The sequence below is a fragment of the Rhineura floridana genome, chromosome 14, assembly GCF_030035675.1.
Source record: "Rhineura floridana isolate rRhiFlo1 chromosome 14, rRhiFlo1.hap2, whole genome shotgun sequence".
Classification (NCBI taxonomy): domain Eukaryota; kingdom Metazoa; phylum Chordata; class Lepidosauria; order Squamata; family Rhineuridae; genus Rhineura; species Rhineura floridana.
The window spans coordinates 3828359-3844340 of record NC_084493.1 but is presented as its reverse complement, the minus strand read 5'-3'; the positions used below and the strand labels follow the sequence as shown (position 1 = coordinate 3844340).

At 47.2% G+C, this 15982-nt stretch overlaps 1 protein-coding gene across 1 annotated transcript in view; it reads right to left on the bottom strand.

The window, feature by feature from the left end:
* The window catches only part of IGDCC3 (immunoglobulin superfamily DCC subclass member 3), a 120735-nt gene that overhangs the window by 91208 nt on the left and 13545 nt on the right, over positions 1–15982 (bottom strand). Inside the window, exon 2 of the mRNA XM_061595636.1 lies at positions 12303–12608. Within this exon, the coding sequence (XP_061451620.1) occupies positions 12303–12608 (306 nt within the window). The remainder of the gene's footprint in view (positions 1–12302; positions 12609–15982) is intronic.

The window sequence follows — 15982 nt, the reverse complement described above, 5'->3', positions numbered from 1 at the left end:
TAGTTTTACTGACATCTTCATGCTCCTCACTATGCTCAGTTCCATCCATACAAGCCTTTGATAAATAAAGTTATGATAAATTATTTTGGGGCAAACTGTTCTCCCACTGACCTGGGGGGAGGGAAGGAAGGGGTTGTCTTCTGAAAACTCAAGATGTCCTTGAGGAAATGTTAACATTATTGCACAAAAAAAAAACACCACCCAATCCCAAAAAGCATGCTGCCACAAACTATATTACATCACCCACAACATTTTTACCTCCGTACTGTCGAATGGCAATGCTGTTTTTGTAAATGTGAGTTGTGGCTGCAATAAAGGAGGTATCTCAGGTGACTTTTGAAAGACAACCCAAGCTTTAGGGCAGCCTTCTCCAACCTGGGGCGACCCCCAGGTGTTGCTGGGATTGCAACTCCCACCAGCACCAGCCATGATGGGAGTTGTAGTCCAACAACATCTGCAGAGGCACCAACTTGGGGGAGGCTGCTTTTGGATGAACAGGGGTTTTTACCAACAGCCTATGAGATGCAGTTAGTAGCAAACAATGGTAGCTCTTTTATGAAGCATTCCAACTTCATTGAAGCAACTGGGGCGGGGAGACAATGAGCTTTTAGAAGAGCAAGACTGGGAACCACTTCACACCCCACAGTAGCAATGAAGTTCCTGCAAAAGACTTTTTTTTTTAAAGGCACCATTAAGCCATCCTTCATTTATTTTCAACTGTAAGTGGTCTGGTTTGTCTAAATTGGATTCAAATGAAGTATTTTACATTTGCAGAAAGTACCTGAAGTCTCACTGTCAAAACGTCACTCTTGTTTTCCATAAAACACCGCCAGACCCTCAGCAGTTCTTTGGGGGAGGGGTTGTAAGTGGAGAGAAGTTGTAAGAGGGGGAAAAAGCTGCATTAAAAAGGGAGTCTCATAATTATGCAGTCGTGGTTAAGAAAGTGTTATTTGTCTGCTAAATCCAGCACCCAGGCCATTATCATCCCTGGCACTAAGCCAAACTTTTGCTGCAATCTTGTGTCAGAATGTTTGTTGATACGCTGCTGCCAGATTTATTTTTTTTTTAAGAAAATTCTAAACACAGAGCACTGTGAAATAATATGTCGATTTTCCACTATTATTGTTGCTTAATTAAAATACCCATATACCGTTATGTAGGCATCTCACAGCAGTATACGGCAAGTTCATAAAGTCAAAAAACACAATTAAAATCACCCCAACTACAATAAATAACCATCAAGCAGTTAAAAAAAGGCCTTAAAGTTCTACAGTGGCAGCCATCACATGGGGAAGGGTCATGGATCAGTGATAAGAGCATCTTGCCTTGCATGCAGAAGGTGCCAAGTTTATCCCTGGCGTCTCCAGGTATGGCTGGGAGAGTCTCGTGCCTGAAAATCCTGGAGAGCCCCTGCCAGTCGGTGTAGACAGTACTGAGTTAGATGAACCAACGGGATTACTCAGTGTAACGCAGTTTCCTATATTCCCATCGATAGCCAGCAAAAGCCACAGTGAGCAGAAATGTTTTCAGCATGCACCGCAAGTACGCTAATGTTGCTGCATGCCTTATTTCTGAGAGGAAGACTGTTAGCCACCACAAAGACCACCCTCTTTTAAACGGCTTTGTTTCTTGAAGTACGAATAAAACCCTATTCCCATCTTTCTGTTGCAATGAGACTGATGCTCAGCCGTAAACACCTGCCATACCTCAGTCCATCAGCCATCAAGACTTGGGAATCAGAGGCTGCGGAGTCTCCAGCTAAAGAACCAGACCAGATGCAGACCTCTGAGTCTGTTGCCGGAGATCAGGACAGCCATCTGTCAGGAATGCTTTGATTTGGATTCCTACATTGAGCAGGGGGTTGGACTTGATGGCCTTATAGGCCCCTTCCAACTCTACTATTCTATGATTCTATGATTCTAGATCCCAGAGCCTGAGGCTGATGGACAGGAGCCCCCAGAAGAACCTCCTATACCACGAGGGCCTATAGCAGCCTTTCCCAACCAGTGTGCCTCCATACGTTGTTGGACCACAATTCCCATCTTTCCTGACCATTGGCAATGATGGCTGAGGCTGATGGGAGTTGTGGTCCAACAACATCTGGAGGCACACTGGTTGGGAAAGGCTGGCCTATAGGGTCAGAGCCTCCCACAGGACATTGCCAGTCCAGCACTGGAAGGAGTGCACCAGTCCAGAGTCTATGGAATGCAGGAGCAGCGCCCATCTTCAGGCCAGTGAGTTGGCCCTCTAAGAATCTAAAGCCATCCATAGCGGGCGGAGCCTGGGAGTGGTAGTGAGGGTGGGTGGGTAGAGATTTTACAGGGCATTCAGTTGGCTCTCAAGCGTTGCAGGAGCAAGTTGCTCACCTGAATCTGTGGTCCTGCAACTCCTGACCTGCTTTGCCCAGTATCAGACCACAATACCTGTTGGAACGCCTCTCCCAATATGAACCTGCCCGTACACTACGCTCTTCATCGAAGGCCCTCCTCCGAGCTCCGTCCCACAGGGAGGCTCGGAGGGTGGTTACAAGAACTAGGGCCTTTTCGGTGGTGGCCCCCGAACTGTGGAACAGTCTCCCCGATGAGGTACGCCTGGCGCCGACGCTGCTGTCTTTTCGGCCTTTGTGGGATTATTCACCAAGTGTCAAAAATAAACAGACCGCCCTTAGTGCAACACACCTTGATTTTGAGGGGGGGCACCTTTTGCTACACTTTTTGCCAACCTGGTGCTTTCCCAACATTTTGAACTACAGCTACCATCACTCTTAGCCAGGATGGGTAAGCTGGCTGACAGGAGCTGAAGTCCAACAATATCTTGAGGACATCAGGTTGGTGAAGGCTGCTTTACCTCAGGAAGCAAATTGTTCTGGGCTGGCCCTGGACACAAGTGGGGGGGGGATCCAATGCACTTGTTTATGCAAGGATTTATACTTGCACAACAGCACTGCCCCCCTCCCCCCCACGTCCCCTTCCCAAATCTGCTCCAGGGGGTTGGAGAACAGATTTGGGGGGAGCAGGGGGGAAGTTCCACTGCACAAGCATAAATCCTTGCACTAACGGACTGAGTACTCAGCGCTACACTGGATAGGAGCCAAGGCTTCTCTCTATCCTTTTATATGTTTATTTAAAATAATGATACCCTGCCCTTTTTCACAAGATCTCAGGACAGGGGGAAACAAAGCTCATTTTTAAAAACAAACCCATTCCAACAAGTGTAAGTATTTATAAATACTTTTATAAATAAGCAAGGCCTTTGCAGCTGTTTGCTTTTTATTTGGATTAGCCAGTCACTGTAATGATTATTTGTATTTTTTAAAATGGTGTTTTATGTTTTGAAGATTGTAAACCGCCCTGATATTTTATGGTATGGCGGTATAGAAATACATTTAGTTGCAGTTAATACCAACTACAGAGCAGCAACCGGAAAAAACCAAAACCAAGCTGAACACTAAGAATTTCCAAATGCTCAAGCAACTGTGTTTTAAGCAGGTGTCAGAATGGGGGGGAGGGAGTCAGCCCTGGCCATAAGCTCAGAGGAGTGATTAGCGTGGATTTCACTGGTACCCCAACAGCATTAAGAATCTAAGACCAAGGACTCATCTGTTTTAGGGTCCTATTTTCCACAACAACCGTTCCCTCCTATTTCTCTGCCTCCTGGAACTGATAATTCACAGGTAGACTGCCTTTGAACCTGGGGGCTCCATTTAGCCAGCACATCTCATCGCCACTGACAGACCTGTCCCCCAGTGTCTTCTGGCTGCCAAATGAAGTGTGAAAATCTCCTTATTGGTTCAACAAAACAGGGACCGTTTTTCAAAGGTCACATGTAAGATCTTGGGTCAGCATTTGGAGGCCCAGGTTTCCTGTTGCCACTCCTTGCAACGGGGAGGCCGTAATACATTCCGTATCCATGGACGAATAAGAATAAGGGCAAAAGAAGAGCCTGGCTGCTGGAGCAGGCCAGAGGCCCAGCTAGTCCAGCATATCCTGTTCTTAGTGGCTATCTCGATGCCCCAACGGGAATCTTGCAAGCAGGACCTGAAGCGCAACAGCCCGCTCTCCTCTTGCAGTTTCCAGCAACTGGTTTTCAGAGGCAATCCTGAGCTAGCCGGACTGATGGTCTGAGCCATCGTAGGGCAGTTTCTTGTGTCTCAGATCAGCCCCCTTCATGCCCAGGGCTCCTGGCAACTGAAGGTCCACCGTAAATGAGAGAACTTTGCTCTCAGTAATTGCATTCTGCCTTCCACTGGGTGTCTCTCTCTCTCTCTTTGGCAGTCACAGCCTGGTTTGTCTCCTCATAATGCTGTTTTGCTCACTCCCCTCATTGCCACCCGCTCTTCTGTTGGCCTGAAGATGAACTTGTTGCCATGGTAGGAGTCCAAGTATGCACAGTGCGGATCCAAACGGATCAGGCACCACCACCGACCATCCTGGAGAGGCCCGTCGATGGCTTCCCTTTCGCCTTGGCCAGGGATCAGGCCCAGCATCCGGAGGTCTGCCTCGGGATGTCTGGAAGCCTTCAATCACCATTCCTCAAGTTACAGCACACTCCCCCACCCCAAAAGGCGCTCTTCACTCAGCGGGCGAAAAGGTTCGCTTTTAGAGCATGCAGCAGAGTGAGGAATGGCCCGTCGCAAAGGGAACGTTCAACCGCTTTCCTTTGTGAGCTCTAGGTCAGCCCCCCAACTGGGAGATCAATCGTAAAAATGAGGCAGAACCCCCAGCAGATAAGAAAGGAAGGAGAGAGGGAGGAGGAAACTTCAGGCACTGCAAAAGAATCTGTATTGCAAGTCCAACCTGTTTTGAAAGGGCATCTTTTCAGGTCACATCCTCACCGTACAGTTAAAGTAACCATACACCACTTTAAACAGTCATGGCTTCCCCTCATGTTAACGGTGCTGAGAGCTGTTAGGGGACCCCGATTCCCCTCAAAGAGCTACAGTCCCCTGAGTGGTTCAACAATCGGTCCCTCTTCTCAGTCTTAACAAACTGCAGCTCTTTGGAAGAAGCCCTGCTGTTTAAAGTGGTATGATACTATGTTTAATGTAAGGTGCAGGCATAGCCTCAGCAATACCGTAACACAACAGGAATACTGTAGGAGTCACTGCAGTATCCTTGGTGTGATGTAAGATATCTCCCCCCCAAAAAACCGCATTTGTACTCACAATAAATGCTTTCTGTTAGCACCTGGAGTTTCCTCCCAGAACAGGGACTCATTCAGAGACTTCAGTCCCAACCAAGGAAGAACTGTTGGCCCCCAGCAGAGGCTGAATGGAAGGAGAAATGGCCAATGTAATGACTCATGCAGAAACACAGCGGGCAGCCTCCTCTGTGGGTGGGTGCATTGGGCTCATTCAAATCAGGGAAGCTGCTGTCAGTCCATCCGGCTTGGCACCGTAGGTACCAAGGGGTAGCCTACGTGATGCTGCAGCACTCCCTGTTCCCACGGCCAACAGTCAGGGATGATGGGAGGTGGCGTCCAACCACATCTGGAAGGCCCTAGGCTCCCCACCCCCACTCTATCCTTTTGTGGGGAGGGCTTTGCTAGCACTACCACTTCCCTGCGTGCCACCTGGCCGCCGCCCCCCTTTGCCACCTTTGTGCATCAGAAGTCAACCCTTGCTTTTATTAGGGCTCTCAGCCATAGCAAAATTCCACTTGCTGCCGCTTCTGTGTCTTCCCAACGTAGCCTCTGCAGCCATTGTTCCCTTCCTCTGATCTGTGAAAGCCGAGCCATTGAGCGGTGGGCACAAAAGACAGCATCAAAGGAACGTTAACAGGGGAGGTGGTGGGGGATGCTCTTGGCCTTGACAAAGAGTTGCCGTTAATGAAGGGAGTGCTCGGGAGGTGCTTATTTATTCCGTCACCCAAAGAGCGGCAGCTCCTCTTTGGAAAGGGTGGGGGTGGGGAACCAAAACAACCCCTCCCAGACTGGGAAGAGAAACCTGCAGAGGGGAAATGTCGTAAGAGCAGCAAACCCTTTCCGAGCTCAGGCTAAGGGGCAATTCAAACATAACAGCTTAATCAACCATTGTTTATTAAGCCAGGAACAAGAACAAGGCCAAACGTTTCCTTTGCTGGATACGGCAATCCTGGTTACATTAAACCACATTGCCTGGTTGCATCTATGGTTTAGAAGCTGAGAAAGAGTATTGCAATCATGTGATCCTTCCCCTTCTCCACTAACTTTGGCCCCGTAATCCTTGATGCGTCTAAAATGGGAAACTGTGGTTTAATGATGGATTACTAATTGGGATCAAAGCACAATTTAATATCCTAGTTAGCAGGGGTGTAGGTGTGGAGGGTCTTGGGGGGTCTTAGACCCTTTACATTTTTGGGAGCAAGGTCCCTATGTCTCTAGCATCCTACAAGCTGATCAGCATGAAAGGGGAGTGTGTTAGCCACTGAGAAAACTGTTCTAGCATGTTTCCTTGTCCATTCCTGTGGATTGGAGTCAATCAAAGTAAAAGGTGAGTCAAACACTGAGAAGACTCTTCTCAGTAGCTAACACTCTCCTATTTCATGCTTATTGGTTCCTAGGCATTACCAAGGATCTCATTCTCAACCCCACAGCAAACAAACAAACAAACAAACCCAGGGAGGGGGCACCGCTGTGATTAACATGTAGGGACCCCACACTTCTGATTTTGCCACTGCACTACTGCTGGGTAGTAAACCGATTTTAAACCACAGCTCCCTATTTCAGACATAACAAGGAACTGCTCTTTAACATAACCAGAATCAGGCATGAAGGGCCACTGGCAGAGCATCTGCCTTGCGTGCAGAAGACCCCAGATGGTCTGGGCATGCCTGAAACGCTGGGCAGCTGCAGCTCTGCAGAGAATGCCAAACTAGGCAGTTTAGCAGGCAGAATATTACGGTCCTCTCTCTGTCCAAAACGTCACCAACTTGGTGTAGTTTTGGTCTTCAACTCCCATCATCCCTGACCATTCGCATTGCTGGCCAAGACTGATGGTAGTTGGAGTCTTTTTAGTCATCCTCTTTCTAAACTAACCCCCCTAAACGCTTCAGCCATTCCTCCCTGGGAAGGGACTCCAGCACTTTTCACCATTTGATTGCCCCCGCTTTTTTTTTTAGTCTAGCCATATGGGACTCCAAAGGCCGGTTCCTCCACCAGGGACTCAAGTGCCAAACTCTTGCCACTTTCCCATCGCAGCTTACAACGAATGCATATATGCAGATAAATATTTGTTAGCTTGTCGGGCTACAACTCCCACCTGTTTGTATTTTGCACGGATTGTTCCTATTTCTGGAGCTGTTTGCTATGGAAGGGTTTGTCTTTTCTCCCGCAGTGGGAGGGGACAGAGCTGCCCGAATTCCAGCTTGCACCATGTGGGCCCTCTTTCCCACATCTAGCAGCAGAGAAGTATTCAGTGCCCTGGGAAAGAGCAAAAAAATGGCTGATTGTCCACGGCTGAGCACCCTCTCTAAGCAGGAAAAGCACAGGGTGAGAGAGAGAGAGAGAAAGGGAGTGAGAAAGAGAGGAGTCCTCTCCGTCTACGCAGATGCACCCCCTAAAAAAACCCCAGAGAGGTGAAGTGAAAGAAGGTGGCTGTTGTGTGCGTTCTGAGAATATTCTTCCAGCCCTCTTAAGGATGCAACCCCAGCAAGGAAGGAGGCCTCTTTTTCAATCCCTCTTGAGAATCCACATCCTTTGGGCCGCATCTCCCAGGCTCCGCAAAGCAAGCAGACTTTCGCTTTCAGCGGCGCTCCATTCAGCCCCAGACAATGGGGAACAATGGGGAAAGGGGGAAAGGGTGGCCCTCTTTGAGCTGCATTCAAGAGGCCATCTGCTCCAGACGTCACTGCCAAGGCTGGGAACGGGGAAGATCCCAGGTTCAGACTTAATCTGAGCCACTTAGCAAGCGATCCTTAGGCAAAGCCAGTCAACCCCGTCTTCACGGCAGCCGAACCAACTGCTAAAAATCAAGTGTATAAGCAGCGCCCTCCCCTAAACCTAAGATGCTACATCGGGGATGGGGTGGGTGGGTCGGAGAAGGCAGAAGTGTTTCAGGGTTAGGGGACCTTTTCCATCTTCCGAGGGCCACATGCCAGCAGTAGGCGGCCCAGAAGCAGAAGTGGGTGGAGCAAGGAATGTAAATTTCACCTTGGTACAGTAGGCAAGTTTCAACACACTCCCCTTTATCCTCCATCCAGACAAGCAAGCAGCTTTATGATAGTTTGGGAACACATTGCAGCCAGACAAAACCACTCAGGACCAGCATGGAGTGTGGCCTGTGGAGAATCCCAAGGGCGAAGCATGGAGGTCATATTTGGGCTCTGGGCCAGAATGTCCGCACCCCTATCTTATCTGAACCTGCCCGACTGCCAATATCATTCCCAGAAGCCCTCCTTTAAATGCCCCCATCTCCAGAATCAGGAGGGTGGTGATCAGAAGCAGGGCCTTTTTTTCTATGGTGTTCACCCTGGCTTTAGAACACCCTCCCCAGAGATGCCTGCCTGGCACCAACTCAGCTGAGTTTCATTTGGTGGTTAAAACTATTTAATTTGCCTGGGGTTTAAACGGCATTGTTTCCTGCTGCTTCTGCTATTTTGCTGCTCAGCAAAAATGGTGTGCAAAAAATGTGTTTTGGGCTAAATTGCATTTTAAAATGTGTACTAGGAGAAAAGCACACTAACCTGCTGATTAATTTCATGGGGCTTTTAAAAAAACGATGTGGAAAAATGGCAAACTGAGATTGGGAAAAATGAGAAAGTGAAATTGGCAGGTGCGCCCATCCCTACCCTGGCGAGAGAGGAGGAGTACTGAACCAGCCTAAACCTACAGCAAACATATGCCTAGTGATGAGCCTAGGCACATGCCTATATAAACAATATATATGGACCACATCCAGCCCAGAGAACCATGCAACGCATACAAAAAACTGTTTCCAAAGATGCCCTTGGGCACTCACTACGGGCCTCTTACGTTTTCTGTGCGCTGAGACTTGCTAGCCGTTAGCCACACCAAAACCTTCTCAGTTGTACAAGAAGAATTAAAGAAAATAAACTGCACAACAGAATTTGCCATTAGTGCAACGCCTTGATACATTTCCCTCCTGTAAATGACTCTCTGTGACACTCCGCCTGCGGCAGACAGAAGGAGGCAGAGCTTGGAAAAGTTACTTTTTTGAACTACAACTCCCATCAGCCCCAGCTAGCATGGCCACTGGATTGGGCTGATGGGAGTTGTAGTTAAAAAAAAAGTAACTTTTCCAAGCCCTGAAGCCAGTGTCCAATTTACAACATCACAAAGGAGAGATTAATTTTAACATACCTTTCATAATTACAGTTCTTAGAGCCCAAGCAATGTACACCTCTGTTTGAGCATGAGATCTTCCCCTGGTGCCCTCAAAGACTCTGAGCCCTTGTAGCTGCCTCCTTGGTCATGAGAGGGTTACTTTTTTCTTTCTTAAAAAGTACATAGAGCTGAAGGAGGAAGTTGGAAGAGTGCCGCTCTTTCCCACTTCCTCTTTCAGCTCTATGTGCTTTTCCAGACTCAGATTAATTCTGCTGGATCTATCTTTTCACCCAGCCCCCTATGGAAAAGTGAAGTGTGCATGCGTATGTGCTCTCTGTTTCTTTTTGTTGGGGGGGGGGGAGCTGGGAGAAGGAAGAGAGAAGTGAACAGATGGAGTGGCACCCACAGGATTTGCTCAAAAATCCAAATGTACCCACAGACCTAAAAGGCTGGCAACGCCTGATGTATGCTATTCACCATCAGCACATTATTTTTCAAGCCAAGATTACCCAACATCAACGTGGCTGAAAAGCGATTTTATTCTTCCCCCCACCCTCCATACAGTGAACACATGGCATCTGAAGGATGTCCCTTTTACAGAGCTAAGAAGATCTTGTCCATAGCACAATGCCAGAGAATGCGGTTGCAACCCAATACTCTTTAAAAAAAAAAGGCTCTTATCTATTGGAACACAAAGCCCAAGACTGCTTGTTGTGGGTGGGGGGAGTGAGGAGGAGAGCCCACCGTCCTCCAAGGGTGGGGTCAGCCCATTTCCTCCACTTGCATTTGGAAAAAAAACAATTGCTTCGCTACAGAGCAAAGCTAAAATTTGCTGCAAACACGTTTATCCTGACCCAGCTTGGCCTTCTCTAGGCGACCTTGTTCAGATCAAGATGTCATTCACACCAGTCTCACCCAATGATCTACATCTTCTTCCAGAGCCATTTTCCAGGGCAGATTTCCAACCTGGCAAGAGCTTTTTGCTCTTGCATGCCCCCCCTCCCCTCTTTAACCACACAGAGAAAGTTATGCGTTAACTGCGTGGCTGCACAGTGCTTATTCAAGCAAGTGACTTTCCTGCAATCCGCTGTGATCCGTTTCCCTCACCCCCACCACCTTGCTTCACTCCCAGGGATGGAGCACATGTTCAGAAGGGTGGGAGAAGGGAATCTTTTCGGCAAGGGATGCTTGAGGAATCCAATGACTGCAAATCACAAGACGAAACTGACCAGATCCTTGCCTCCTGGGCTTAATGTGCATATCTGAAGACAGTAGTGGATATCTAAACAGACTTCTGCGATTCTCAGTGTTCCAACACAGTTCTCTGCTCAAAAATGGTATCAAAATGTATGCTGACAGAAAATACTTTTAAAAATATATGTTTAAAGCCAAATTTTCTTGCAGACTGCGTTTTTTATTTATTTACTTACTTATAATTTGATTTATATCCTGCCCTTCCTCCCAGCAGGAGCCCAGGGCAGCAAACAAAAGCACTAAAAACACTTTAAAACTTCATAAAAACAGACCTTAAAATACATTAAAACAAAACAACTTTAGAAACATTTTTAAAAGCTTTGAAGACATCTTAAAAAAAAGGCTAAAAAACATATTGTTTAAAAAAAAGATTAAAAAACATATTAAAAGCAATTCCAACACAGTCATAGACTGTTTTTCTTTCATTCATCCAGGAAACATTGACAGCAATTGGAAATAGACTGATCCCTCCCTTCCTCCCTTCTAAGCTTCCCACGTAAAAGTAGCCTGTGAGCAAATCGGGGGAATGTCCAGCCTGCAAGCCTTATTTTATTTACTTATAGAATTTCCTTTCCTCCTTAAGAAGCCCAGGGCAGCAAACACATCAACAAAACAATTTAACAGCATCAAGACGAAAAATAATTTCTAAAATTAGTTTAAAACATTCTAAAAAACAGTCACAATTAAAAACATTATTTCATCCATAGATGTTTGGGTTGCCAGGAACAGTCTCCTTCAGCCATTGAGTGGCTGGGTAAACATCACCAGGAAGGGCATTCCACCAACAGGGAGCCACCACTGAAAAGTCCCTGTCATGGGTCAGCGCCAACCAGCCAGTCAACAGGTCCCAATTTGGCCCACGAGGCAGTTCCCCCAAATCCACACTCATCTGCCCCACATCTGACATAAGATGTGAAAACAGCTGAGTCTCGGGTAGAGAAACGGTTGCAGACACACAATCAGGAACCTTAAAGTGCACTCCTGATTATGCACTGGCTATCGCTTGTTTTTGTTTTCAGTGGAAGCCGAGAAGCTTATGAAACTGAATTCTGCATCTAATGTCACGCTCTACACTTTTTCTGCATGCCCCTTCACACAGAACCTGGGCAGATACACAGCCCCATCGGTATTTTCCAAAATGCTTTGCCCTCAACGCGACACCCCCGTTCCAGTCACACCCACCCAAAGCCGTTATCAGCCAAGGGGAAATTCTATAGCAGGTGTGGGGAACCTTTGGCCCTGCAGATGTTGCCACTGGCCACGCTTGCAGGGGCTTCTGGGAGATGTAGTTCAGCAGCATCTGCAGGGTTCTTTTGTTTACAAGCTTAGGAGCCTACAACTATATGTTTCCACCTCCGCAGCAAATAGGAATTGAGGTGGGGTGGGAGGGGAAGGGGATTTATGTTGGGGAGTTGCTATGGGTGCAAAGAGTTAAACCCCCCTTTCCCTGTGCACATTAGCCCCCCAAAACAGATCGGTGGACATGCACACACAAACGCCACTGGATCCTGGAGAAAGAAACAGGAGCTTCAAACATGGAGCCCCATGTCATGTCTCCTTTGACCCAAACACTTAAGAAATCTTCTGCTCGCAGCCTTACATTTATGGACAGCCAGTTCATAGCTATTGGTCATTCTAACCTGTGCCCTGCTAGTACACAACAGCCTCACATCATTCAGTCAACACGGCTGCCATGCATCTATTAATGGCCAATGGCCAACATTTTTTCTTTATTCAGAGTAAAGGATTTGCAAAGAAAGAAACATTTAATAAAAAAAACACCTTACTTGCTGCTTGAATCCTAGCCTTGCGGCTGACCACTAGCCCAAAGCGATTCCGAGCCATGCAGTCGTACTCGCCTTCGTCAGAAGACCCGTCACCCTTCAGTTTCTGGAAGTGGGAGAAGTACAGCGAGCCGTTTGCGAGGGTGAAGGTGCCCTCATTGTCCGCCATTAAGGCCCCGTTCTTCCGCCACGTGATGCTGATGGGATGGATCCCTTCCACCTGGCAATACAAGACCAGTGGCTGTTCCTGCACGGCAATGTGGTCGCTGGGTTCTATGGTAAACGCTAACTCTGTGGAACGACTCAACTCTGGAATACAAAGAAGGGATGGAAGGAACTGTCAGTTTTAGCCCTCTCTGTTTCTAATTTTTCCTCAGTCCTAAATGCAGTCCTTCACTTCTCTGCAGCAATTTGTATTTTTAAAAAATCCTCATGAATATACATCGCCATTTTAATGCTAATTTCTCCTATTAAACACATTGTCATGCAGGTTTGACTCACGTACACATTTTTACAAGCATTTCCCCCTATTACAATGCAGTTTTGTATGTTATTTTCACTAATATATACATTGCTATGCATGATTTCCCCTAATATATGTATTTTTGTGAACTGCATCACAAAATTCGGAAAAGCTCAAATTTCGAAGAACTGCTGTATTTCAGTTCTCACACTGTTTCAGAAAGTGCAAATTTGATAAATTCACCTTTCAACGCAAAGTAAATCAAAATTCTCCCCTGCCCCTAGAAGAGAGAGAAACCACAGGCCATCTCAAGGGCCACACACTCCCACCATGGCAGGGATCCCTGGCAAGGATGCCACCTTGTCCAGCAAGTCAGACTATTGGCACATCTCGGTCAACATTGTCCATACTGGTTGGCGGTGATTCTTTAAGGATCTTTCCCAATCCTAGCTGGAGATGCCAGGGATTAGGCATGGACTCTTCTCCATGCACAGCATGTGCTCTGCCAGTCCTTCTCTTAAAGGTGAAGATTCTAGTCCTCACAGTTCTAAATGCAGAGCTTATTTAAACATAGGAAGCTACCTTATTACTGAGTCAGTCCATTGGTCTACCTAGCTCAGTACTGCTATCTGGGAGAAGACTCACAGATAAGAGATTGTTCAACTTTGCCATGGGATTAGCATGATTTATTACAGGAAAGCCCACATGCCGAGTTTCAAGGTTTTTATTTGTGTGTGTGACATGGAATCATACAGTTGGAGGGGATCCTTGAAGGTCATCTAGTCTATCCCCTGTTCCATGCAGGGAATCCAGAGCAAGAGTATCCCCAACAGATGGTGGTTCACCCTCTGCTTCAACATCTCAAGTGAGGAAGAGCCTACTTAATCCTATTTAGATCTCATCGTCAAACTGTTCTTATCAGCAACACATTTTCTCCTAATGTTCAGTTGAAATCTACCCTCCTGTGACTTAAGCCCATTAGAACCAGCTCTACCCTCCCTGGGGGAAGGAAACATGCATTTGCCCTCCTGTGGGGCAGCCCCTCGGGTATTTGAAGGCTGCTGCTACGACCACACCAGTCCTCCCTTCTCCAGGCTAGGAAGGGGTGAATCTCTCAATGTTGGTATCTCTCTGTTTTCTCATTTTTCCAGTCTTAAATCCAGTTCTTCACATTTCCACATCGGTTTGAGATTTAAAAAAAAAAAACATTCTCACAAGAATTCAGCAACATTTTTGTCTGCATTATAGTGCATTATATTAGTGCCATATCTTTGTCACTAATATGTGCACTTGGATGTATGCTTTACCTTAACAGAGGCATCTTTGTATACATGGAGAATTGCATTGCAAAATTCAGAGCAGCGTGAATTTTGAAGGCGGGCTGCATTTCAGTTCGTGCATTGCTTTGGAAAGTGCAAATTAGGCAGAACTGAACCAAATCTCTCCCCTATCCTTAGATGCAAGTCATAAGGTCCCTTGGATTAATTCCGCTCTCCTCCATAGCACCTATCTCCCTCAAAGTTCAGAAGCACTAACCTTCCCGTTTACAAGACAGGCAGCTCTTTATAAAAGGGAGAGGGGAGGGAGGGAGATCCTACCATGACAGGATGAAGCCTGATGTTTTAAGATGCTTAATGGGTTAATAAAAGCAGGCAGACAAAGGCCATGTTTATGCACAGCCTCCACCACTAAATGGAGTCTCCATTTGGAAAAGTTCTGCAGCCTCGCCTCTGACCCGCAGCTCCGTAACCCTAACCCGCTTTTTCTCTACCCAGCCCATCTGCCTCTTCTCAGGTTACACTGCACATTGATCCCCGCATAATCCAATTTAAGTTGCCATACGAAGCAAGAGGGAGAACTCTGAAAGTACCCCACGTCTCCCAAAGTAGGCAAATTCTTTATGCCAAAAAGATGCAACTCGTTCCTTTTAAATTGGGGGGGGGGGAGAGGCCTTGCAGGGGAAGGTTTAAGTAATTCCATCCTTTGCTCAGCAGGCTGTTGAATGCCTGGGAGCCGTTACTGCCACCACCATAGATAAGCCAGACTGCCTTAGTCACCACTGGCCAATGGACAGGAGCGCAGGACACTTCCTTATACCGAGTCCACCTAGCTGACGTGGTGCCCTCCAGATGTTGTTGCACTCCCAACTCCTGTTAACCCCAGCCATCATGACCAGCAGCCAGGGATGATGGAGCTGTAGTCCAACAACAACCGAAAGGCATCAGGTTGGCTGTGTTAGATTTATGTCCTGAACTTTAGCACACACAATTCTGAATGCAGAGGAGGCACACCAACCCCGTCATCTTGTAACTGGAATCCAGTTGCTTAGTCTTCCCTGTCGGAAATCTCCTTGACACAGCCTGAATTCTATCAGACTTTGGACGTGCAGAGAAATGCAAGCCCACTGAGATCCACCATTTTAGGAAAGCATTGCTCACGTTAAAGGTGGACTAATGCAGGCCTCCACCAACAATCCCTCGGCCCTTGTTTTGGAGTTGCAGGTTGCAGGGGTGCCTGGTAGCTCCATGTCAGTGGGGCACTGGAATCCGCTCTGGGCTTTAGTCCAAACTTTCAAGGAGCTGTCCAAGGTGCTGGCCTCTTGTTGGACATCATGATGCCCATCATTTCTCTTTACAGCTCTGCTGCCCACTGGCTCTACCACTCATCTCCTCAGCTGCCCATCACCCCCTGCCACTATTTGGGGGGTCTACCAGAGAGGCAATGGGAGGGAGATTCAACCAGGGCACCTTGACCTGGGCCCCATCAAACCTAGCGCCAACCCTGCTCAACAGCCTCTCCCTTTTTTAAGAAGACGGAATGTTTGCTTTAGAGATCAGCTTGGACTGACTAACCAAAGAGTTGCCTCACTGGAAAGAAGGCAATATTGGAAATGGAGGAGATGATTTGTTGTTGCTGGAATCATCCTCAAATAACTGACATGCCACGCCAGGCCGAGGAAAAGGTTTGAAGGTGGTTGGGGGGGGGTCGACTTTGTTTCTTTTTTTTGGCAACTGGAAACAATAAAATTACACAATTAATGGAGAGGGAGCAAAGGCCTCCATTCACATTGCTGGAGAGGGAGAAAATAATTGCAACTCATTTCCTAACATAGCCCCATTCATATCTTGGCTGCCTATCAAATCTCATATCATGGCGCCAAAGCCTGGGGTGGGGGATGGGGAAGAGACAGATGTAAATAAAGTGAGCCTTTTCAAATCAG